The sequence below is a fragment of the Protomyctophum bolini genome (genome assembly GCF_963924005.1).
Source record: "Protomyctophum bolini genome assembly, chromosome: 20".
NCBI classification, from domain to species: Eukaryota; Metazoa; Chordata; class Actinopteri; order Myctophiformes; family Myctophidae; genus Protomyctophum; species Protomyctophum bolini.
Genome location: NC_137881.1, coordinates 27904246 through 27929568, shown reverse-complemented (window position 1 = coordinate 27929568; position 25323 = coordinate 27904246). Strand labels below are relative to the sequence as shown.

General features: G+C 42.0%; 3 protein-coding genes across 3 annotated transcripts; 1 reads left to right on the top strand and 2 right to left on the bottom strand.

Annotated features, from left to right (window-relative positions):
* Positions 1-1424: 1424 nt before the first annotated feature.
* Positions 1425-7983, bottom strand: tinf2 (TERF1 (TRF1)-interacting nuclear factor 2). Its single transcript, XM_080792659.1, has 10 exons — positions 7759-7983; positions 6870-7072; positions 6523-6636; positions 6271-6366; positions 5844-5954; positions 5238-5361; positions 3494-4376; positions 2611-2672; positions 1647-1708; positions 1425-1565 (listed from the first exon to the last, which is right to left on the bottom strand). The coding sequence occupies exons 1-10, from the start codon at positions 7787-7789 to the stop codon at positions 1440-1442; spliced, it is 1812 nt and encodes a 603-aa protein (XP_080648785.1). The 5' UTR covers positions 7790-7983; the 3' UTR covers positions 1425-1439.
* Positions 7984-9895: 1912 nt separating this feature from the next.
* Positions 9896-14184, top strand: cideb (cell death inducing DFFA like effector b; the record flags this gene model as incomplete). The annotated part of the gene is made up of 5 exons (XM_080792555.1): positions 9896-9955; positions 11254-11368; positions 11689-11847; positions 13044-13243; positions 14043-14184. The coding sequence occupies exons 1-5, from the start codon at positions 9930-9932 to the stop codon at positions 14182-14184; spliced, it is 642 nt and encodes a 213-aa protein (XP_080648681.1). The 5' UTR covers positions 9896-9929.
* A 4432-nt stretch (positions 14185-18616) lies between these two features.
* gmpr2 (guanosine monophosphate reductase 2) lies at positions 18617-25063 on the bottom strand. The gene is made up of 10 exons (XM_080792112.1): positions 24992-25063; positions 24116-24235; positions 23737-23856; positions 23237-23320; positions 22912-23085; positions 22603-22684; positions 22387-22493; positions 21471-21513; positions 21169-21328; positions 18617-20546 (listed from the first exon to the last, which is right to left on the bottom strand). Exons 2-10 carry the CDS (start codon positions 24200-24202, stop codon positions 20354-20356), a joined length of 1050 nt encoding a protein of 349 aa, XP_080648238.1. The 5' UTR covers positions 24203-24235; positions 24992-25063; the 3' UTR covers positions 18617-20353.
* Positions 25064-25323: the final 260 nt, after the last annotated feature.

Below are 25323 nucleotides of genomic sequence, written 5' to 3'. Positions count from 1 at the left end.
AAAAAAGATGGCTCACTGTCTTGAGCCTAATTTATACTTAAACACAAAAAAAAAATGAAATACAATTTAGGCTTTAGGTAGGGTCACGAGCTGTTTGAGCTGTCCATGCAGACTGTAATTGACATTTTTCTTATCTAAAGCTTCCAGTGAAAAATGGATAAATATCTTGGATGTAAATACTGCCATTGTCTGATAAAATGTTAGGCTTTTTCAAATGAACGTTTTATAAAGGACCTACATGGAACTTTTCTTTATCAGTTACTAAAGTCTGACCGTTCAGGAAATAGTAATATTGGTCAAGTACTGTGATCCATCAATGATTGATATATTGTACAGAGCATAAGCATAATTAGATTTCAGCCAATGATATAAAATATTTTATTGTATAAAAAAAAGACCACACAAAACATGGGATTGCATACTATTCCCAACTTGTATATTACTAGAGGTTCACTCATAGTAATATACGGTAGGCCTGCTCACTGTCACACGAAGCAATGACATTCTGTAGCCAATCACAGCACTGATATCCACAAACACACATTTTGCCAATTGTAAATATTAGAGATGTCTCGATACTGTATCGGTGAATATGCCAGTCTAACCACCAATCCGACACAGGGGTAAGGGGTTGACACTATGGCAGGTAAATACAATGTTGGGACATGCTTTGGAGTTGCCCAAACTGCACATTTGCACAAGTGCACATTTGCTCTAAACGCAACACGACATATATAGCTATAAACACAACATGAGATCGCAACACTGGTATTCGGTATCGGCCAACACAGAAATTGAGGTATCGGATCGGATTAAGCAAAAAAAGTGTATCGGGACATCCCTAGTAAATATAGCTGCATAGGGCTGTCATGATTACAGATTTAAGCTGACGATTGTGATTAACAATTTCATTGTTTTTGGTATTGAACATTGTGGAAAATATGAATAAAGAATACTATACTACAAAAAATAATGCACGAGGCAGATATGACAAATAACTGATATTCAAGGTTATAATACTTAAAAATGGCAAAAAAGATAAATAGTGGAAATGGCTGATCTGTTATTTCAGCTTTTTTTTTTATGTGTGAAACATTTTCAACATTCAAATGACAAAATAGTGATGATTTCAAATAATTACAATTAGATGATCGTGTAATAATTGTGACGGCCCTATTGCACAAGTTCAAAGTTCAATGCATTTGACAGGTTTCACTTCTTCAGAATAGGCTAATATGAAGCAGGTTTTACTTCTTGAGAATAGGCTAATATGAAGCAAATTACATTTGGTGACATGTAATCAACATCATACAAAATCTCAGGTCAAACTCACTGAAATCCAGGGCAGAAACTAATACATAAAAAAAAACCAATACCACCTGGTAAAGTCTTAAAAATCATGACCGCCCAAACAGTCTGGTGAAGAAACACTTTAAGACTCAACGATGGCTGCGTCTGTGAGTTGGAGAGGACCAGTTCCTCCTAGTTAGCCCAGGCATCCAAAACTCCCTCAAAGTCGGCACGTAGGTATCATGTTTGGTTTTGAAGTAGCGCTTCACAAAAAGCTGAGAGATGGAGAATCATTAAGCACACAGCACGGGAAAGAATGGCGTACAATGAACTGGATTAAGATGTGCCTTACATACCCTGTCTTTGAAGTTCTTTGTGGCCTCGTCTTCAGAATCTACTATGACGTCGTCCTCAGCATCTGTTGGAGAGAATGTCTATAATAAGACAAGTTGCCTACTCCCATTCATTACCACCACCACCAACACATCCACAACCTCAGGCTGCGTCTCATCCGCCTTCCAAGTCAGCCAGTTACTCCACTCTTTAAGAAACTCTTTACCCCCAACTACAGACCTTTATCACTCCTTTGCTTTCTTAAAACTCTTTAACAAAATATTTCTAACCAGCACTGAATAACCTTTTGATTCCCAACCAATTCAAGCCATCCCACGACACAGAAATGGTGCTTCTAGGACTCCGCGCTGCCTTAGTAATAATCCTTCTACTAACTAGACCACAGGTGGGCAGCATTTACTTGGAGGGCCATACTGACTTCAATAAAATGAGCAAAAGGGCTGAAACTTGAAACAACATAGTGCTGAATATTAAAACCGCATGAAAGTGGTAGACACAAACTGCTGACCTTTTTTCTTTTTTAAACAGCTGTATGTGTCACTGGTGTATACTGATGTTACACTGAAAATATTATTATAACAATACTCCTGTGACCTGAATACAGCATCCACGACTTCAAGAACTTTACAAAGATTGTCCACGACCAAACATTTTGTGACAAATTATGGAAATGCAGCAAAGGCTGGATTTAAGTGTATTTTAAATGAGGCCTCTCAGATACGATCACATTCCCTACTTACTATAGCGCTCCTCCACACATCTGCACTATAGATGTTAAAGGAACACTACATTTCAGGAGGATGTCGGGTCTTCAAGGTGGCTTGGTTTGATATTAAACGAGTGTCTGGCTCCCTCCTTGCATTACTGAAGCTGAACAGTTGCAAATGTGTTAAATAATCAGCTGCTACACCCTATTGGCTCCCGTTAAGAATTGCAAGTGAACCGGTTTTATTTCTTAAAACTCACCCGTGTGGTTTCTGTGATGGAGAGAGGGGGGGCTGCTCATCACTGGTGATACTGGACGATTCCTATAGTGACACATTCAATCATTATTACAATAAAATGAGATAATTTCAATTGTAAATAGGTTTAAGGTAGGTTAAGTTGATTTGTTTAGTTAAAAATAAGTTAAATAGCTCTATGTTCTTAGCCTGGTTTCCAGCCTGATTCACGGCGTTCCGTGATTTGTTCAGACGTAGCAAAGTGACAAAACAAATCACAGAACGCAGCGAATCAGGCTGGAAAACAGGCTACTATATTCTGTTAATCATTGCTAATTTGCTACATCATGTTTGTTCAGTAACAGGAGTCTCCCCGTCTCGCCAGCTCTTTAGTAAACAGAAAATGCATCTTCATGTCAGGATACCAATCCAATCAGTAGCGATAACTCACAGTCTGACATAGGATACAGATTAAACAAGAGAAATTGGAAGTGATGACACAAAGAAATGATCTAGAACACTATACATTTTAAGCTGATGAATGTGCACTCTCTTCCTGATTGGCTGAAAAGATATGTTTTCTATTTTAGACCTTTGTTACTGAACAAACACTCTAGCATAGAGTGTTCGTTCACTATAGAGTATATAGTATCAGAATATAGAGCTTTAACCTTAACAAAAACCTTTGTTTTAACCAAACAATATCACTTACTCTACCTCCAATGTAGGATTTTGTTTTGCTTGGGGTTCGTGCTGGTGTTTCACACCGAAAATAGACGATCAAGAACTTGTTTGATTATACTATTTCAGTGTGTCACACAGCACACAACCAGGCATAAACATCACACATTATGAATCATTATGTCAACATTGTCAGCAGGACCACGTGTTACACTCTTATGTCTTACTCTTTATCACCGAAGTCAGCAAGCTCCAACTCGGGCATTCTGGTGTTGCTATCCTGGTTCGCCTGCGTACGAGTCGACTTCCTGCTTCCACCTTGTGGTTGCCTGACAGCGGCCTTCTTTGCTTCACTATTCTGACTGTCAATTGTGACAGCGGTCTTCTTTGCTTCACTATTCTGACTGTCAATTGTGACAGCGGTCTTCTTTGCTTCACTATTCTGACTGTCTATTGTGACCGAAGACCGTTTGAGGAGAACTTTGGGTGAAGCCAACAGACAAGAGGTCACAATGCGGTAGAGGGATGGATGTTCAGGTAGCTTCAGTGTTTCCAGACCCCGCTTGACCATGTGGTTCCTTAGTCTCTGCTCTCTGCTGGACTCTTTTTCTCTATCGCTCGGCACACCATTTCTTGCACTCCTTTTCTTCCATTTCCTCTGACTTCTTGTGGCCCTCCCCACCTCCTCCTCCGAGTCAGATTCACTTATATGGGGTTGTTTGCGTTTTGCACCATTGCTTCCTTTTGGTGCTCCCCTCTCTGTCTCTTCTTCATCATCATCCCCTCCTACTCTACTGTCCCCAGACGTTTCCATCTGTCTGACCACGGTGAATTTGGAGCCCTTTTGTTTTACATTCCTTGCCAATATATCATCTCTGGCTTTCGTTTTATTGGATTTGGATGCCATCATGGCTGGCACATCTTCGTTGCATATCAGTCCTATTACAGGCGTTATAAAGGGCGTCTTGCGATGAGTCTCCGACACAGGACCGGAGGTGATGGACGTCGATGACGCCGTGTGTTGCGTTTTTTGATTTGAAGACACTCTCCCAGAAGGCGGAAGGGAAAGTGAGGTCAGGATACAGTCTCCCATGTTTTGAGGAAGAGAAGCTGCAAAGATTACGGAGAAGATTAAAAAAAAACAAATAATGGGTAATGCCCAGTGGTGCTTTCTTCCTCTAAATGTTTTCTACTGCCGTCTGTGGTTTTCTAGAATGTCTCTGTATAGACAACGGTTTCAGATAAAAGCCTTTTGTTCATAAATGGAAATTAAACTTTCGTGGATTTCATAGAATAGGCAAAGAAAACCGCCGCTTGTTTTGATATCAATTAGATTGCGCGGTGGCAAGCAACATTGGATAATACACATGTCCACAGCCGATCGTCGGGGCAATGTGGACCTGGCTTTACAGTGTCTATACAGAGCGACTACCCTGTGTAGTATTGTGACAGCATCAGATTGCTAAATCGGGATTGGAAGTTATCCAGTGTCCCACCCTTTTAGATTCTGGCAATGGACCTGCATTGCATGTCATGCCATCTCTCCACCCTGACTTTCCTGTCACTCTTCATGGTCCCGTCCAAATAAACTCTAAAAATGACATGAAAATAGCTTAACGGGATATTAAAAGTTAAAACGACACATACGGTGGTCTTACTGTCATGTACTACTGTGGAATACTGTACATGTATACTAGTCTCTTTGTTGTGAATAACTAATTGATCTTGAATGGATTTTTAAAAACACACACACACACTGAAAATATGTATTAATGTGTACTTAAAAAGGTATGCGTCTGTGTGTGCTCAGCCAGGTTAGGTGCACAGACCATAGATAGAGGAACTATGTTGTCTCGCAGCTTTCTTACATCTCTGTCCTGACTCCTTAGTCTCTCGTCCCTATATATATATACACTGACCTGCACCTAGATGTCTTATATCCTATGAGGCATACAAACTATTACATTGTACCTGCTGTCTCCAAGTGGCCCAGACAGGCCTGGTGCTGGAGCAAAAGACTGAGTAGCTGAGGCTGGGTGGCTGCACGTGCACACTCTTCCAGGACAGGTGGGGCGGCACTGAGCCATGACACAGTCTGAAATCACAGAGTTCAATTACTGAAAAGGAATGAACCCATTTAGGCCTGACGTCGAAATTTAAAAAAAATTCTGGAAAAACCTCATGTCAGTGGTTCTCAATATTTCATGTCAAGGACCCCCAAAAATATATGAAATTGGCCGCTGACCCCCCCCATCTGAAAATGTGTTGTTTCAGGGACCACCTCCCAGAAGCAAAGACTTTAGTTAAAAACGTTCGCTTTATATATTCAAAGCTTTGCACCACATGTTCATGATTTTTCAAAAATAGCAGACCTACAAGCTCGTATGAGCTTGTAGATCTGCTATTTTTCAATAGCTAAATTAACATAATGTTTAAAACACCAAAAGGGGTTCCCGCCCCAAAATGGGTTAACATAGGTATTAGACTAGACGTGTTGTTGCATTATGTAATAATGTACATCATAGAAGCACCTGCCTAAAAACTGGAATGAATATGGCAATAATAGGCTGATTAGACCTGAGCTAGGTTTGGGACTGGAAGCAGCTGGTCCATGCGGATTAGAAACTCCCACAGTAACTTCTCCAGTGCCTGATCAAAATGGGGGCCATAATCCACAGGAAAAATATCCTAGTAATGACAAGAAAATAACACTTTTGATGACATATGGTTATGGAAGTAGTTATGAACAATATATGGATTTGTCCTATAGGCAAACATTATTTATCGTTACATTGAAAACATAGCTTTAAGTAATACAGTACAATTCAAAATGTTATTTTATTTGTGTTATGGATAAAGAAAACACGACAATATTGAGATGCATAAATCGTAATACCAATACTCCATAAAGACATATTTGGTATTAGTAATTAATACAATTATTGGTGGGAAATAAGTGCACTATGTACAGTACGTTTGTATTCATATTTTGAAGAAGGCTGACCTTGAAGAAGTGTTCTCTCTCAGCTGGGTTCCTTAGAAGCGTCTGAACAAACTCATGGAACGTACCGACCGTCTTCTCAATTTTCACATCCCTCTTCTAAAGACACAGGAAATCTTTATTTTACTTTAGTCATAGTCATTGTATTTACAAATACAATGACATAAACATTATAATTAATCTCAATAAACTTGAAATTGTCTGGCATTACACAGACAAATGGAATGTGGTTTTGGGGCCACCAAACGGAACTACCTTTTGATACGCTGACGATGAAGTTAAGGCTGCAGGAGCACGGATCCGTTCGAGGTGTGGGATTATCACCTTTGGTTCTGGATCGTCACCACCACGACAAAGCTCCAAGATTAACTGTCAGAATGAGAAGAATGAGAACTTAAACTAGCGCATACTGTACAAGGAATTCTGATCATTGAAATTCGGTTGAAACAGGTTTCAAATTCAGTCCCTGAAAATCATCCATTTGTTTTGTCACTACATTGTCATGTGTGTACTGGGATATATCGGCTAGTCAAGGTCTGTAGCCGTTAGTAGAATATAAAAAAAAAGGTACCCAATTCCTCACTTCTTCCCCCAACACTCACCCGCGCTCTCAGGCCCAGTGTAAGCTTCCCCTGATGTCTGTAGGTGAGCAACCCGGGGACCGTCTCACAGGCAGACGTCACCATCTCCTCCACAGTCCCATACTGCATGACGTCCCTCTGCTTCACCACTTTCCACATGGCAGCAGACAGCAGACGGATAGGAGGAGCCAGGAGCCGCAGCGAGGAGAAAGGAAGGGTTGCATCTGGTGAAACAATCAAGAAATCAAGATGACGTGACATCATCATGTCCCTGAACTCAGTGTAGATACTAGACTAGACGAGACTTGCAGATTCATACAGTAGTTAGTTACACCTACTAACTACACCAAACAAAAGGGTGTGTAGGCTTTGGGCCAGGGACTCACTGCAGTCTCATCAGGACCGAAATTGTTTGCCACCCAAACAGACAAGTCAGACAGCAGGGTTTTAACAGACCCACAGTAGACATGAACAGTACACATAAGTTGACATAACACACCTGGCTGAAGAAGGTAACATAATGGTGGTGTCTGTGTGCCAGAATGATGGAAGTTCCCCCTGGAACAACCTCCAGGGGGATTTGCTTGATAGGCGGTCTATTTGGTTTCCCACACGGGAGGGTTCGAATCCAGGGTGGTTGAGTTGCTGGTACATAGACAGAAACTCACGCACCACAAGTTGTGGACACCAGTGGTCCACAAGTGCATCCCGACTAGACTCCCGAAATAGGCTAAGTGCTGAAGTTGGTTACCTTTTGGGGCCGAGGATGAATCACATCCGTAATTAACGGTATTGTTAGTTTGGTGGATCTAGTTACAGTACACTAGGTCTACAGACTTTAAGTGAACTAATATTATATTAAGTTTTTAATAACACAGATCGGCCTAGACATTCAACCATATTTACATACCGTTTTCTGTAGTGTCGCGTTCCTCTGACATTTTCACAACAGTTGCGTGAACGTTTAGTTGCCCCGGTCCCGGAGATCGAGTTTATACACTTAACCGCAACTCAGCATATAAAGATTAAAAAAGAGCGTTTAATCGCTGACGTCTCGTATTCACCCAAGTTATTGTCGCAGATTGTGTCTGACATCTGAATCCTAGTATCCTACTATAGCTGAAGCTGCTGTTTCTACCCGGGCTCCCGCCTTCAACGAACCTATTTCGCAGTATGCTAGCTGTAGCACACCGAGCACTCCGAGCGGGAGGTGCTTAATTCATGTCTAGTATAAATGTGTGTGCTTAAACTCTAAACTCCGTCCACGCAGGCAACATTGTGTTTTGAAACGAGTACAACCAATGTTATTCTGGATATGACGTGTCCTTTGTGGCGCTCAGCTGTTTTTACCATCGTTCATAGTCCCTCCCCTCCCTATGCTGAAAGTAAACACACGCACACGCACACGCACACGCACACGCACACGCACGCACGCACACACACACACACACACACACACACACACAGTATAGTGTGTGAGATTTATAGATTTTGGGGCATAAATAATATATTAGAAGCTTGTAATCAAGAATTGATCGATGTCACCATGGGCCACTGTATACTGTACAAAATTAAAATAAAAGTAACAAAATAGCACATTGCTGTCGAGAGGGCAAAAGGGCAGATGCTCTATACTATAGCCTGTTGGTTAACAGCACTGATGGCAAACAGTGTTCAGATGGGTTTACATTTCTCTAAAATGCCCACCCAATCAGAAATGATAAATGGTACTGATATTTTGTGGTATTTTTTATATTGGCTAAAAATAAATATTCTCCATAACGTTTGATTGGGTGGGCAGGACGCACGTTTGGGTATATAGGCTGGGGAGAGTGGGAGACCCCTGCTACTGAAATAAACACGCTATGGCAATTTCTATGATGTTTAGCATTGATTAAAAGTAAGAAATCATAAATGAATGGAGACAAAAATAAGAATATAAAGGAAAGATACTGTGTATGAATTGTGAGTCCGTCCAACGCCTCAGTGAGGTGCATAAATTTCATGCAAGGCCAAAACAAAGTTATTATGGAATACTGTAATCAATTGTTCATTGTTATTGACTGTCCACGTCAAATGGTGAATATCAGCAGTCAAAGGACTTTTATTGCAGATGATTAAAGTACAGTGTCCTTTGGCCTTTTGATAATTATGCTTTTATATTGTTTATGCAGTATATAATAATCTGTCCGACAGCAACACAGTTCCATAAAAGATGATCGTCCGTGCCAACTTCATTCCATTGACTGCAATAAAAGTCTTGCTTCAACTGCTGTCCTTTGACCACTGATATATATATTCACAGTTTGACATAGGACAGTTAATACAATTAACATTAACAATTACTTCATTATATTATATAATATCAAAATATCATGCATTCTCAGTGAGAATGTACAAACATTCCTGTGTCATTCCACCCATGTTTCAACTCTGTGATAACCCAGACATATTTACATCTTTGGCAGCTAATACACCATGATGTTGTTGTGGTTGATGAAGACTAGTCCAGGGAAGTGTTTGTATATTAGAGAGGAACTGCACCTTTGACTACAGGAAGCCTTTATGACCAGTCATTAAATACCAACCACTTCTAAATACCATCTCAGAGCTGGGCTATAGGTGCAGACTATTTGTTTTTATATTCGGCAACCTAGGGCATATACCCACGGACTGGTTGTTAGAGGGTTCCAACTTGGGATGCCCAAAAAGGAGGCAAAAAGGCTGGCAAAGTATTGTAGTGTCTCTGCTATATAATTGGCAACCGCCACACATGGCGGAGACGCTGAGTGACATGTCTATTGTATCATGAAAACACATGCTATGATTTTGTAAGTGTAACCTTTACTATTTGTGTATGCAGAGAGAGAGAGAGAGAGAGAGCATGCGCTTAACACAGGAGGAGGTTCTGCTGTTGTCCATCTGAATCACTGGGTCATAAGTCCACAGAGGGATTGCTGGGTCAAATAGGTACATGCAGGGTAATTACAATACAGTAACTCAAGTGCAATCGGTGGGGAACACAAAGAACTATACAGTCACTGAGCAATATAAACCTTTCAGGAGGAGACAAAAAGAAGAATGGATGTGACATCTTCATTGTTAAAGTAAGTGTAGTCTACAGATAATTATTTACATGCGGTGATAAATGGTGTAACTATACTCAAAACACTGTGGCGTGTGTGTGTGTGTGTGTGTGTGTGTGTGTTACTGTGTGTGTGTGTGTGTGTGTGTGTGTGTGTGTGTGTGTGTGTGTGTGTGTGTGTGTGTGTGTGTGTGTGTGTGTGTGTGTGTGTGTGTGTGTGCGTGCGCACATGCATGCTGTATGTAGGGCCATCGTGATTCTATTCAACAACCTATACCTATACTTATCTACTGTATGAAACTCATTAGACAATTTAGTAAATTAACGTAGATTTTAAACAGATTTCCATTTCCATTTCGGTTTACATTATCCGATACGGATCAAAATTCATGAGTGGAAATGACCGGATATCTGATATCACATTATACTATACCATGATGGACAGGGACGACCCTGCCTCCCGCCACACCCAGGTGCGGCCATCCGTTCGTTGGGCAGGAGTGGTACTAGTAACTATGTGTAATAGCAAAGCTTCAGTGCAATACTGATGACACCATTTGGTGACCATGCAGTTATATGGTGTGATGTGTGCTGGCCTCAAAGTGGCCCCATATCAAGCTATGATGCCTCCACTTGGCTGGACATTGACACTGCAGGTCCTTGCTTATTGGGGACAACCTGATTCTTGACTGTCGGTGCGGTGGCCCGTGGTCACTAAAAAAAACATTGCATGAATGCACCTGGCGTATCCTCAGTGATGTATCCTGATGTCAACGGGGTTTCGGGTCTCTCAACATCATACCCCTCACTCAGGCGACCCAGCCGGGAGTGATCAAGTCCCGACTTACGTCCCAGTAGCTATACCCTCAATCAGTCCCACTAGGGAAAAACCAGGGGCACACAATCCGTTAGAACTACTCTGCCAGGGCTGGGAGGTACACTTCTGGCAAGTGAAGTGGACTGCACCTTTGACTCTAGCTTAGACTTAGAGGAAGCTTTTATGACTAAAGTAATTAAATATCAGCCGCTCCTCCATACTATAGTATCACAGAGCTAGTGCAATCTACTAGTGCATTTATGCAACGTGCATGTGTGAATGTGTATCACTTTTCACCGAGATAGATAAACCTGATCTGTTAAGTTTGAATTCTTTTTCATGTTTTTCATTTTTACAATCGTGTTATTATGAGATGGCATACAATTCACTTTCACGCTTTGTCACAGTGACTTCAAGGCAAACTTTTGGTCATTCTGATTGAGATATATATGCCTTCATTCATTCATTCATCATTATTATTCATCCATCTTCTCTCGTCACAGATCAGTGACCAAGCGGGTATGGTACCCTCCACAACGACCCTTCAGAGTGTGTACCCACAACAGGGCGACCCGGAAGGGCATCACAGCAGGGACTTTAGAAGAACTGAGAGAAAGGGTGAGCGTTGACAACATCACAACTGGGCACAAAGGGAGTGAGAATGAGAGCTAAAACAGCAGAGTTTGAGCATCCGGGTGGCATATAAAGATAAAACACTCGGCCACCACCACAGGGTCCTGGCAGCCGTACAGCCCGGGAACATAGTTTGCAAGATATAGCACTATATATTTTGCACCGGCAGATTCGTCTCTGGTCCCCAGGCTAGGTTTCACCCCCTTTAATTGCTGCTATATTTCCATTATGATAAATAAACATGTATGTGCAGGATTTTGGATGTACAAAAAAAGGTATTTTTATGTTTTCTTTTTATATTGCAGGTATGCCAGGCATTCCTGCTGTCCCTGTCTGCTTTATGTGTTTCTCTGGTGTGTGAGGAGGATGGTACCGAGGTGGATTCAGAGGAGTTCCTCATGGTCCTGCCCGACAACACCATTCTCATGGCCCTAGAGCCCGGACAGACATGGACACCTCAGACAGTACGTTGATACCTGTGAGATGGAGGGTGACTGATTTAAGCAGTCACACCTGGCCTGAGTCAAACTAGAACTGGACTCAGAGCTGGGTGTGGCTGCGCACCTGTTGTGCATGGACTTGATCAAGGCACAACAGGTTAAATCAGTCACCCTCCCTCTCACAATACCTTTTACAGTCTATGGTTGATACACGTCCTACATCAGGGGTGGGCAACTTTGACGATGGAGAGGGCCACCATATTCCCACATTCACTCCAGAAGGCCACATTGCATAGTACTGTTGTAGCAAAAAATAGCCGACCTGTAAACTCAAAACACGTCGCAAGCTATTTTTGCTATTATTTGAATTTAAATCCTGAATAATGTTTTACTATTTTTCAATTGGAATCTTGAAAAGTAAAATGAAAGTAAAAATACAAATACATTGGACATAAAAAAGACAACAACATTTTAATACTACTCATTAAGCTACTAATTTAGTAATTAAAGCGGGTCATGTTTGCAAATCAATAATATATCAGTATTCCGATATTAACCTGGGGAACACATTAAATGAAGGTGGGCCCCCGGGCCGCCAGTTGCCCATGCATGTCCTACACATCATCAAACTAAAAAAAGTCTACCCCAAAGTGTCAAATAAATAAACACTGTAGATTGTATTGTGTATTATTACCCCTCTGGATTGAATGAAATGTCATCTTATCTCTGTCTGTTTGATCACATAAATACTCCTCCCCTACGTTGAATAGAAAGAAGAAGTGCTGCCTGCCGTGGTCCGTGCGGTTGTGCAAACTGTAAACAGGTGCTCGTTGGCGAGGGTTCGATAATGAGAATACAAAAAGAGGTCCAAGGCACTCTGCTACAGTAAAGTAAAAAAGCCTTAATTTAAGCGGCAAAGAACATTAAAAATAACGCCCTACGCATTTCGTAGCCTAATGCATGTCAAACTGAGGGTCCTTGGAAATAAAATCGTTGAGAATCACTGCATAAAAATATTCTTTTATGGGGGCCCCTGGCATATCTTTTCAAATGGGGGTTCGCAGGCTAATAAGTGTAAATTTAGGGGTCCTTGATATGAAAACGTTTGAGAACTACTGTACTAGACTTGTGCAACAATATTCTGAGATTGAATCTATTTGCTCTCAGGTGCTATTCATGAAAATGTAACTTCTGTTTCACATTTTGTCTCTTACCACCAGGGCGCAGTTGTCACCAAGTCTCAGGAATATTACAGGCCCGGGACTCAGCGGACTGGAAAAGACATAGCCCGTGTGACCTTTGACCTGTACAAGATGAATCCCACGGATGTGTTTGGTTCTCTGAATGTCAACGCGACCTTTAAGGGCCTCTATTCTGTTGGTGCTGAGTTCCAATGTCTGGGCCCCAAGAAAATACTACGGTTAGTTAAAGATGAACAGATGCAAGTACACCTGTAGCCTAGTTGAAAATACATACCTGCACGGAGTGTAGCTCTCACCTAAGGTGGCCGTAACATATTTTGGTATGATACATCTTCCAATTCAGTAGCTTAATGCCAGTTATATGTGACCATATAACAACCTATAGGCCCATAAGGCAACATTTTCCAAATTTCATTATTCTTTAAGTAGCATGTGACGTGTCAGATTTTCATGATTCTGAATCTATTGCAAGCATTAGTTTTGCACGAAAAACATTCCTTGGGCTGAAAACGTGTTTTCCATGCAAAACTAATGCTTGGAATGGATTCAGAATCATGAAAAACCCCAGTTTGTCACATGCTACTTAAAGCATAATGAAATTTGGTCACATAACCGGCAAGAACTTGCATTAAGCTACTGAATACTTACTAGTACCTACCGGTACTTAGATTTTGGTACCTTAGGTAGTACCAAAATCTGGCTCGGCCCCTGGACTAAGTAGAGTAATACGGAAAGACTCACACCAACATACAGCATGCCGGTTTAGAAGGTTTGAAAATGTAATCCTTTGATTCCTGATTAGCTTCTTAGATTGCAATTAGTGAAATGAATTACTTTGTTAAAGTAGTGTAGTGTAACAAACATGATGATTATACAATTTGTTGATTACTTTCTAAATTAAGGCCTAAAACAGGATCAGTTCTTGTCAGCAAGCAACACCGTCTAACCATAGTTTAATTTAGTCTGCAAGCGGGGGCTATTTTTAGATGACTCTCTCTTTCTCTGTCCTTTCCTCAGAGAAGTTCTGCGTGTAGCCTCCACTTTGCTCCATGCAGCCGGACACCTGCTGATCAAATCCGCTTCCATGATGCGTCGCATCATTGAAGGAGCCGAGTTCTGGCAGCCACAGAGAGATGAATACGTAGCTACCTGGAACTAAGCTTGGAATCATCCATTTATTTGGATATTAACAACACATTTCTTTTGTCAACAACGCTGGTATTACAACCTATCGTAAGCAGTTAAAGAAATACAGAAAAGAAGAAAAAAGGCCCAAAAAAGTGAATCTAACATTTAGTGACAGGCTACATAGCATGCTTTATATGGCAGATTGTTATCATAGCATTGCTAATCTGGAATAATTTCTGGGATGGATTGTATTGCATAATGTAACCTACTGTATCAGATATAACCCTCATATACTGTGGCGTTATTTTGAAAATAAATCTAGTCTAATTTCAGTTGAACAGGAAATGAAAAACAAAAAAACTAAATGTTTTTCTCACAAGAAACATACATGTACGTTGTATGTGCACAAACAGTACAGATACAGAAACATAACAGAACAGTACTTTCTTTTAAGATCTTATGAGCTGCTCTCCCACAGTATACTATGTGCTTATGTGAATGTGTAACTGTGTACATCTTTCAAATTAAAATAAACACAAATGAAAATGACACGTCGCTCCGTTTCCAGGTTCACCTATCAGTGTTGGTTTCCCTTCATCGCCTTTTCCTTAGCCAGTGCCTTCATCTTGTGCCTGTACTTGATTCTTCGACGGACAAGGTGACACGCGTGCTTCGTCAGCCAGACCGGGTTGCAGCCGTGCTTGATCCGGAAGCGTAGATCTGCAAACCAATTAGCGACGCAGCTACGCTTGACTCCCATTTGCGAAACGAGGCGGTCGTAGTCGTCGCTGGTGGGGTACGAGCGGGCCATAAACATATCTCTCAGCAGCTTCAACTGATCCATGTCTTTTACCCATGGTGGCTTCCGTTTCCTTTTCGCAGCCGTCTCCGTTTTCTTCTCATGTCTGTACCTTGCCTTTCTGCTCTTCTCCGCCTCTTCCATCAATCTTTCCAAAGTGTCCAGCTTCTTCCTCGATGTGCCACCTCGCTCCTGTGCCATTGTCTTTCCTTCGCCGTTCCCTCCCTCCCGCCTTTTCTCCGCCACGCTCATACGGTCCTCCTCCCCTTGCCCCTCGCTTGCCTTTTCTCCTCTCTTGTCCCGCCCGCCCTCCTCGACCTCGTCGTCCCCCCGAGTCCGACCCGAGCGGGACGCCGCCGACCCGGGCAGGAGTCGTCTCTCCCTGAACTCGCGGATGTCCTCGCTGTCCCAGCTGAGGCCGTGGCGGAGCCTCTGGACCATGAACCACACCCTGACTTGGTCCGGGTGCAGCGAGCAGCGGAGGGCCAGAGCGGCCATCTCCCCCCGGGTCGGGTACGGGAACGCGTCGAGGGCCTCGACCAGCTCCGCCACGGCGTCCAGCTCCGCCAGCTGCCGACACGCCTGGTCCGAACGCACCCACAGCGCCCTCAGGCTGTCGCCGGTGAGCACGGGAAGTGACAGCATGTTGCCCTGGTTGAGGATCAAGGAGGCTGCTGCTGGGGCGGGAGCGTGAGGTCGCTGGAGGAGGGGGGTTGACTGGGGATGTGTTCCCGGTGGCGCTGAAGCTGCAGTCCGTAAGACCCGCATCTCTGATAGTGGAAGTCGATATTTCAGTCTCCTTTCTGAGTCACCCCACTGTGAGGGAAGCATACATAAAATAATATGAATAAATGCCCCCCCCTAAACACTTATGACACTGTTTATATGATGTTTTTGCATAGTAGCCTAATCTAGGTAGGCTATATTTGTGTCATTAACTGTTCTGATCTGTTCTGATTTAATATTGGAAACAAGCCATCTTGGGTTTTAAATCCCCTTAGCAGACCAGACCTTTAATATTGAACTGTAGTTTCCTGAGCTTTTTCTACAAACATTTAATAAAGTATTCAATCAACCAAAAACTATCTATCAATGAATCAATCAATCGCCATGAGTGCATATTTTAGCAGCAGGAAATAGGCCTTAACGGTAACCACCTTCTCTCTGTTTGGGCTGTGCTGAACATTTTCAAAATAATTGTGTCTTAAATCACAGGGAAGTACATGAATTGTATGGTGTGGCTCTGTAAGAGGAAAACTAGAAGTCGGTCTGGTTGTGTGTGTCTGTTATTGTCTACTGTCCAGGGCATCCACGCGGTTATTAAGTTAAATATGGATTGGCTGAGCCTGAGCCTGAAACCGAAATTGGTGTTATTTTCACCTACCTAAAGACTCAAGTACCGGTAGGCGAAGTGCAGAATTAGGTCTTTCTTTTCTTGTTTTTAACCAATTTTGACGGTAACCGGAGTTGTTCACCTGAATTTATATTTGTCATCGTCGGTCTACGTCTACCATCTTCTGAGAAAGCTGCTGAACGTTCAATATTTCGATAGTGTACAGTTCACCCACTGCACCGCTGTTGTTTCAATGATAATGACTGGCGATAATACAATGAATGGTTAAAATTGGTATTAAATATCCTTAACTTACCGCAAAGTGCGTTAACTTTCTAGTTCTGCTGAGTTTCCACTTTCCACAGCCGGGCCGTCGTCAGGGGGTGTCGCTGCTGCACTGTTGCCAGCGAGTCATCTTGAACACTACCAGCTGATCGGTTGATTCATTGATTGAATACTTTACAGTTTGCATTAAAAAGCAGAGGAAAGTAGTGTAGCCTACAGTTCGATACAAGTTAAGAGGATTTAAACCCAAGAAAAGCCTATGGCTTGTTTTCATGTTTGGGTCCTTCATATCATATCTGAATTCATTGAAACATTTACTGACATACAAATATACAGTATAGCCACTATGCAAAAACGTCATAGCTCAGCCTCAGTTCTGTCCTTCAGTCACAACAGATCACTAACACACCACACCAGTAAGAGAAGCACTGGCCATATATGGAGCGTATGTTGAGTGTAGGCCTACAGCCAGGGTGTGATGAGGTCAGATCAAGTTATGGAATGTCAGAACAGGTCAGCTCCATAAGCGGGGGCAGTATATTGAATGTACAGGGTTTGAAGAGGGCCCAGGTAGGGCCGGGGACTTCATTGTTGAGAACAGTTTTCGCCGGCTGCACAAATAACTAGCATTCAAATAAACAACTGCATTATACAAGGCGTGTCCCAGACTCCCAGTGCAGACTGTAACAGTGAAGAAAGTTCAAACTGGAGAGTAGAAAATACTTCTGTTCCAAATGCAAAAAAAGACCTTTACAGACTTCTACTGAAGATCAAAATAGAAGACTCTACGGACGAACTATGGGTGACATGCTTCCAGGAAACCGAGGAGGTCCTGCCGGGTCACAATGTACACTACAGTCACTGGCAGAACTGACACTAATGGGACTGCATTCGAAAATGTCTTTCAAAAAGTAATCTCTACCAAGCATGTCTTCATAAACAAACTCAAGTTTGACAACAGTAACGATCAACTGGGGACCATAGTAATGGAAATCCAACCAGAGAATAGAGATCTCAACAGGGCCGGAAATTAAGGTCTGGCTCCACCTGGACCCTAAATGGGGTGGCCCGAGGCCCAGCCTGGAACACATTTTACGCCCTAAAACTTGCCCGAAAACATGAACAAACAAAATATAACAAAATGTGAAGGGGGGGGGGGGGGGGGGGGGAGTTCCATTTATGGGCATTCCCATCTGATACCCTCAAAAACGCACGATTCCATAGTTAACTGTGAGCTTCGGTCGCAATAATGAAGATGACTGCTGGCGCCTGCAGAACTCAGAAGCCAGACCTGGGGGGGGGGAATGGGAAAGGTTTCATCTGTTAATTAAAGGTCTGAGTGAAAAGGGAGGTGATGTAACATCCCGACCCCAAGAAGTAGAAGTGCTCTGGAACATGCCTCCTCCGTCCATATCATTTTTCAACAGGTGTTGCAATCCCAATCATAGCTATAATATATCGGGTTCAGCCAGGTTGCAATGCAGACTAGAGCAGACTAGAACAGTCCCAACAGCAATGGTAGCGTCTGTGTGGAAGTGTTTACAGTAGTAGGCTAAATGTGGAAAAATAAAACCATTACAACAGTTACAAGTTTGAGTGCTATACTCTGGTCATTCAGACTCAATCTGGCAGTTGTGGTTCATGTGGTTGAATTGTTGGTGAGCCACCCATCAGAGGTTCTTTGTGAATTACTAAAGGTCAAACAGCAAGGCCCATAGCTTCCTTTAGATTCTTTTTTAATCTACCGTGGATGCTACTATCATTTTTCCTGAATGTGGAGACACATTCCTTGTTTTCGTAACCGTGTTTAGTAAAAAGGTTTTGAGTGGCATAACAAAACTCCTTTCTGGCCTTGACAGTTAACAGCCCATACACCCAAACAGAAAAGTCCTATCTGATTGCATTAAACGACATTTAACACACTTTGCCACTCACTTTATGTATGCACATACGCTCTAGTCTATACACTTGAATGTAACATATTTTATTTGTGTCTGTTGTACAGATTTCGTGGGTGACTTATTCATAAATAACAAAACTAAGATGTTGGATGGTATTATTTTTTATTGAGTGAATTTTTTTGAATGACAAAATGTGACATCCGAATTGCATGTCATCGCTTTTGGGTTGAAACCTTGTAAAAACTGTTACTAACTGTACTGTTATAAATGGAATGTTCCGATGGACCCACTGTATTTATTATTTAGTCAAAAGATCCTGTTAAAACTTTTCATTGGTTCAATATTTATAAAACTCAGAATTCAAAACCTTAGGAAGAAAAGAAAAAGGTCAGGCAAAAGAAAAATATGGAGATACAAGGTTTCTGCCAAACAGCAGATGTAACATTTCACATGCAATAAAGCAATAGTTACATAAATGGAGCCAAATAACCACATTTTACATTTTACAAATGAAACAAAACTGGACCATAGTAAGTAAAATGGCACTATGTCAAATACTGGTAGCCTATTCTAAAATACCTTCAGTGACTGAAACATTTAGGTCAGAAGTAGGCTACAATCTAGAATATCCACTGTCACATGGATACAGCAGCAGAAACATCAACAGAACAGAGATGTGCTCAGCATCTCTACGTTCAGTCATTGCTGTTAAGGTTCTTTCAAACGGGCAGCGATGAACGCAGACATTGTCGCCTGGATCAGCGACAGGTCTGCTACAGGTCTGCTCATGAGGGGTGCAACAACACAAGTGTAAAAAAATAATTGCTAAACAGAATTCAGGTCTGGTGAGTCGCGGGCGTGTGCACGAAACGAGCACGCGGGCGACAATTTCACGGGACCGCGGCCACATAAATACGCTTGCGTTGTTGCCCCTCGACTTCTCCGCGCGTACAGAAAAAAAAATGCGGGTCTCATTTAAAATGAACTATAGGCGCGTTAAATCACTGCCCGTTTGAAAGGACCTTTATGGTCAAGGCAGTTTAATTTTCACTGGATGCATACAGTACGTTGATTGGAATGATTGATGACTGTATCACTGCATAATTGTAAGTAATGATATTTTCTCATGGATATGCCGTTTTAATTGCTCCAGCATGTTCATGAAAGAATAAGGGAGAGTAACTATAATAAACCATTTCATACTCCAAATCAATAAAGTGCAACACTTTCAAGGGAACAATTGGGAATATAAACACATTTCACTCTCTCCCTGGGTACTATACTGAATACATATTTAACCTAAAGTCATTTAAGACATGATTTTTGGCCACGTTGTTACATATTGCATACCGAGGTAGGCATACCATCTGTGTATGTATGCTGGATGACGTACACACACATAATCACCGACAGTATGTACTGTTAACCGTTTATGGCATATGGTTTTATATCTTGGCAGTGAGATGCAAAAATAAAAACACAAAAGATTTTGCATTATAATTTGAGGGAAGATTAAAATCTCACATGGAATGATAAAAATGTAAAAATGAGATGGAAACATACTTGAACTGTAGAACCCTGTAGAACCCATTGTAAAATAATATATCAATCATATACTGTATCAATTTATGGAATAACTTAAGACTTGGGAGTGGAGCAAAAATATTTTCTAGTCTTTCTAGTCTATACTTAAACGAAGTCGCTTGAAAACCAAGGCAGTTGTGGATGATCAAGAAGCTATATTTAGGTAAGAAATTGTGTGTGTGACTGTGTGTGTGTGTGTGTGTGTGTGTGCGTGCGTGCACGTGCGTGAATAATACAGTATTTCTGCGTGTCAGACGCTGACCAGGCAGAAAAGCAAACACATCCCCTGAGGAGTGGTTTAGCTGCTATTGTTACCGAACACAGTGTTGAGCTGCTGGGTGACCCTGATGAAGGTGGTCCTACGACTCAGCTCCTTGAGCTTGCCAGCTCCCACGTAGGTGCAGGTGGAGCGCACTCCACCCAGGATGTCTCTTATCGTGTCCCCCACTGGGCCCTTGTACACAACTTCCACTGTCTTCCCCTCAGACGCTCTTGTGGGTACAAAAGGAGAACTGGATGAGAACTAATAACAGTGTCATAAGTTTAACACAACTAGTGTTTGCCTTTCTTAGTAAAAAAGCATGTGCTTCTTATTCTACATAAGAATACCTTTCGCTGGCTTTTAGCCAGCCTGTTTGCACCTGTTAATTATTGATTCCACGTCTCGCTATAGATCAATGGCACTCTAGAATCCCAGATCCTTACCCTAACCTTAACCATAGCTAAAGGAGGCCAGACCTAATTATACAAACAGTGTTCCAAACGTAACTACACTTATTATTCAAGGCCATGCCTAAACATTATGCTTTCTAGGGTGGCCACTCATCTAATGAAAACTCATTATGCAAAACCCCATTCGCAGGAATAAATACTAAATCCACCATAAAAACTGTATTTGTCTAGCCTGGGCCATGGCTCAATGGTCCAGGCACCTTGGCTGGTAATCCAGTCAGGCAGTGTGCCGTGGGTTCGACTCCCGATCCCAACAGCCTTTACTGCATGTCTTCCCCCCCCCAACTCTCTCCTCATTTCCTGTCAGCCTACTGTCTGTCCCTCCATAAAAAATATAAAATAAAAGGCGAAAGCCATAAAGAAAAACTGTATTTGTCTGACCTGTACTCGGCCACGCCTCCGGCGTGTTTCTTCATGGCCGTGTCAGAACTCATGCCGTAGAACTGCTTGAACTTCTTGCCATTCTTCTCGACGACTTCCCCCCCGCTTTCTTCGTGGCCGGCCAGCATCCCCCCCAGCATCACAAAGTCCGCTCCCGCACCTGTGAGTCAAAAGGTAAGGCAGTGAAGCCAATTTAATGGTGAAACGATGTGGATGTTTTAATGATATGCTGTGTTTTATTATGTATGGAAGGATGATTGTGTTTTCCATTAGGAGTGTCATTTTGAAAGTGTTAATCCTACCAAAAGCCTTTGAGACATCTCCTGGACAAGTACATCCTCCATCCTACATGAAAGAGAGAGAGAGAGAGAGAGAGAGAGAGAGAGAGAACAAGTGTACTCTTTCAGTATTAGTATGCATTTGCTTTAGTATATTTAAAACCATCCAAATATAGAATGTGCAGCTCAAAGAACAACATAATGTTGAACATTCTTGGGGTCATTGCTAATTTGTAACATAAATAGTGTCTGCATGATACAGTCCCACTGACAGAGCGCCAACAGACCAGACCACCCCGGTATAACAAACAACACCTGACAGAGTTTTTTATAAAAAGGATACTGTTATGCAATTAGAGTAACAGAAGATTATGCTTAAAGTGGTCTAGGCATGTTTAGACCATTGAATATGACTCGTGGTATACTTCACATTATGCCGACCATTTTCCAATGAATACCGTGGTGTGTTCAGTTTTCGAAGCCAGCATTGCATTCTATTCATTTCAAACTCAAGATCACGCTATAGGTGCATTTTAATTTGAAAACATTCATGTTTAGCCATCATTGACGCAATAATTCAGGTAAGTTCATGTAGAAAACAATACAGCATATTAGAAGACCTTATTAGCTAGTTCAGCCGATGAACAGTCTGGATAACCTTAACTACAATTAATGCATTACTTATCAAGTCATTACCAATACCATACTTACATTTAACCACCTGCAAGCTTTATAAGTGTTTGATTTGGTTGGTGACTAGCGCAGTGTCCAACAGCCTAAGGTATGGCAATGACACTAAATTAAAACTTTATGGAGTTGGAACAACAGATGTTCAGGAGGCGGAGAAACACACATTTACCCTAGAATGCATATGTGACAGCTTGTAGATTGTCTATTTCAGTCCTACGACAAAGAATTAAATCGGGATTTAGATGCTCACAGAGATGATGTGTCCGCTCAGGCCGTGGGCGGCATCTGCACACTCGATCACAGCGCTGAGCTGAGGGTACCCTACCCCTGTCTTCTTGCGTGTGGTACACACTGAGCCTGCACAGAAACAGACAAGGAGCAGAAGGCCCATGAGGTTCATCTACAGATCAGGGGTCCAGGGTCTGAGAGCAGCAACAAGTGTTGGTGAGTGACATGCTATGATCACCTGGCCCGATGCCTACTTTGATGATGTCAGCACCGGCCAGGATCAACTCTTCCACCATTTCTCCGGTCACCACATTCCCCGCCTATAAGGGAGGAAAGAAATATCAAAACGATCATGTGATGTGATATGATACGATGAAACGGTATGCGATTAGTGTGAGTGACTGGGTGTTAACGGGAGAGTGAGTCAGTGTTTGAGTGAGTAAAAAAGCCAATACGATTGTTCGCGAGTGTTTGTATCCGTGTCTTCATAGGCAAACAGAACCGCAACCATACTATTATTATTACAGCGTGCAGTGCAGCCACTGACCATTATAGTGTGCGTTGGGAACTTTTGCCTGACGTCTTTGACAAACTGCACAAAGTGCTCAGAGTAGCCGTTGGCCACGTCCACGCAGATATACTGTAGCTGAGGCACGGCCACGATGATGGCCGAGATGTTCTCAAAGTCTCCAGCGCCGGTTCCTGTGCTGACTGCTACGCTCTGACAGCCAAAGAGAGATATAAGGTGAGGCAGGTTAAAGGAGAAAGAAAGATAGAAGGATAATGAGAGATGTCACTAGTACTATACGATATTGAATTGAGAAAATACTGGGAGAATTTCCATCCAATACATGTCATATTACGGTAGTTACCTGGACACACTCTGGATGATTTTTTGCAAACTCCTTCCAGTCGTCCACAGAGTAATGCTTGTGGATGGCGGTGAAGAGAGTGAACTAGTAGAGAGAGAGAGAGAGAGAGAGAGAGAGAGAGAGAGAGAGAGAGAGAGAGATAACAAGAGTTGGGATACTGTAATTGAAAAGGTCACAGTTTTGTGTCCCTATGTTGTGTCGTGAGGAACTTCTAATCTACCGTACTCATCTGAACTCTAATCTGCTCATTTGTTTCACGTAAAATGTTATCATATTCTACAACTGTGTTACAAAAGTGATATGGGGTTTTTTGCTCTATTTGAGCAAATAAGCGAATATTATGTACACAGATCTATAAAATAAATTTGGGCTTCCTTTTTGAGAGCCCTGAAGGGGTGTCTTTAACACGTTCTTTTCTAGAAATATGGCTGCCTTTAATTAAGACTATACATTCTGTAAAAAAAAAGGTTTTTATACTGCATGTAGATGCTAGGTACTACCTTGTGCAAAGCTAGAGCCATCTCAAATGTTCCCACAGTGTCCATGTTGGCAGCGATGATGGGGATACCTCTGTAGCTGCCCTTTGAGTTCCTGAAGGTGTAGCTCCTCAGGAGATCAACCTAGGAAGAGGAGAAACAGCCATGTGAACTGTAGGACAATATGAACTTGGGTTAACCTGGCTGACACTAATTAACGTGACCGACACCATTTGCAGGACAAAGGTCTTCTGACCATGTAGGCTATCACTACAAGGCAAGCCTGGCTGAAACCTCAGTCCATGAGGATAATATATTAATAAACACTGTATGAATACTTCAAATCGGTCATTAATGGATAGCACTATAGAAACACAACATTTGTGACGGACATATACTGTACCTCACTGCGAGACTTGAGTGTGCTCCTCTTAGGCCGAAGGAGCACATCCTTGAAGTCCAGTTTGATGTCATTTTCAATGCGAGGCATTCTTCGGTGTAAAGGATACAATGGAATGTAGATCTGTTGGAGGAATTAAAAATGTCCGGTCATCTCTTTGCCTCCCGAGTACAACATGTACTTTTTAAGTCAAATCTCCTAGCAGCATAGTGAAAGCATAAACGCAGACAAATGATTTCTTCCCTGTCCGCCTGCTCCTCCACCACCAACAGCACCACCATTCTCTCGATGAATTGAATACACAATACGACTCAGGACCACAATGGTAACAAGACCTCAGGGCTTTTTTTGTTTTGCTATCCTTAGCACCATTATCTAATCGTAGATTATCGTACCACTATTTGCAGACTGTAAATAAAGTATTCAGTCACTCAAAAATCTATATCATTGTTTTATATAATGACAAGAAACAAGACAGTCAGTATTTGGCCTATAGGCTACTCTAGATTTTCTCTCACGTCACGTGTAAATAAAATGTATACGAGCATAGAATAAGTTTAATGACGATATGTTTCTCTGTAGCGTTAAGCGTACATGATAAAACAATGCCATTGTCGTTTTTTAAATGACAAATGCCAGTTGTTTCTTAACAACAAATCAAATATGCTGCAGTATAGCAGCACATCTGAGCGCTGCTCATCTGACAGCACGAACGAGTTTAGTCGGCCCGTCAAACATCAAGATCATATACCACTCAATATGGTCCAAATCAAATACCGGAAAACAGTATTATCACGCTGTATGTAATACTAAGAGCAGGAATCTGTCAAACATATGTATATATAATGTCTGATAACGGCCGCAAGAGGAACAACTTACCTTTATAAAGGTTATCGGTTATGAGGCAAAAGTCTGCACGCAATGCTTCCTCTACCAATGTCCAAGCGGGAATGTTTACGGGAGCGGACCTCTTGACTGACACATATTGTAGTTCCCGTAGGCCATACACCCGTAGACGGAGAGTCAGCGAGAACTACAATCGTGTCGTTTTACTGCCCTGTCTGACGGTGTAATATTAGTGTCGTAAAGCCGGTTTAAGCCTCTGAGCTAACCATTAAAACGGCACTTAATTTGCTTACCGTGGGACCATATAATATAGATAACATTTAAATGTACGTTTGAATATATTTAAAATGTATGTTTAAATAATA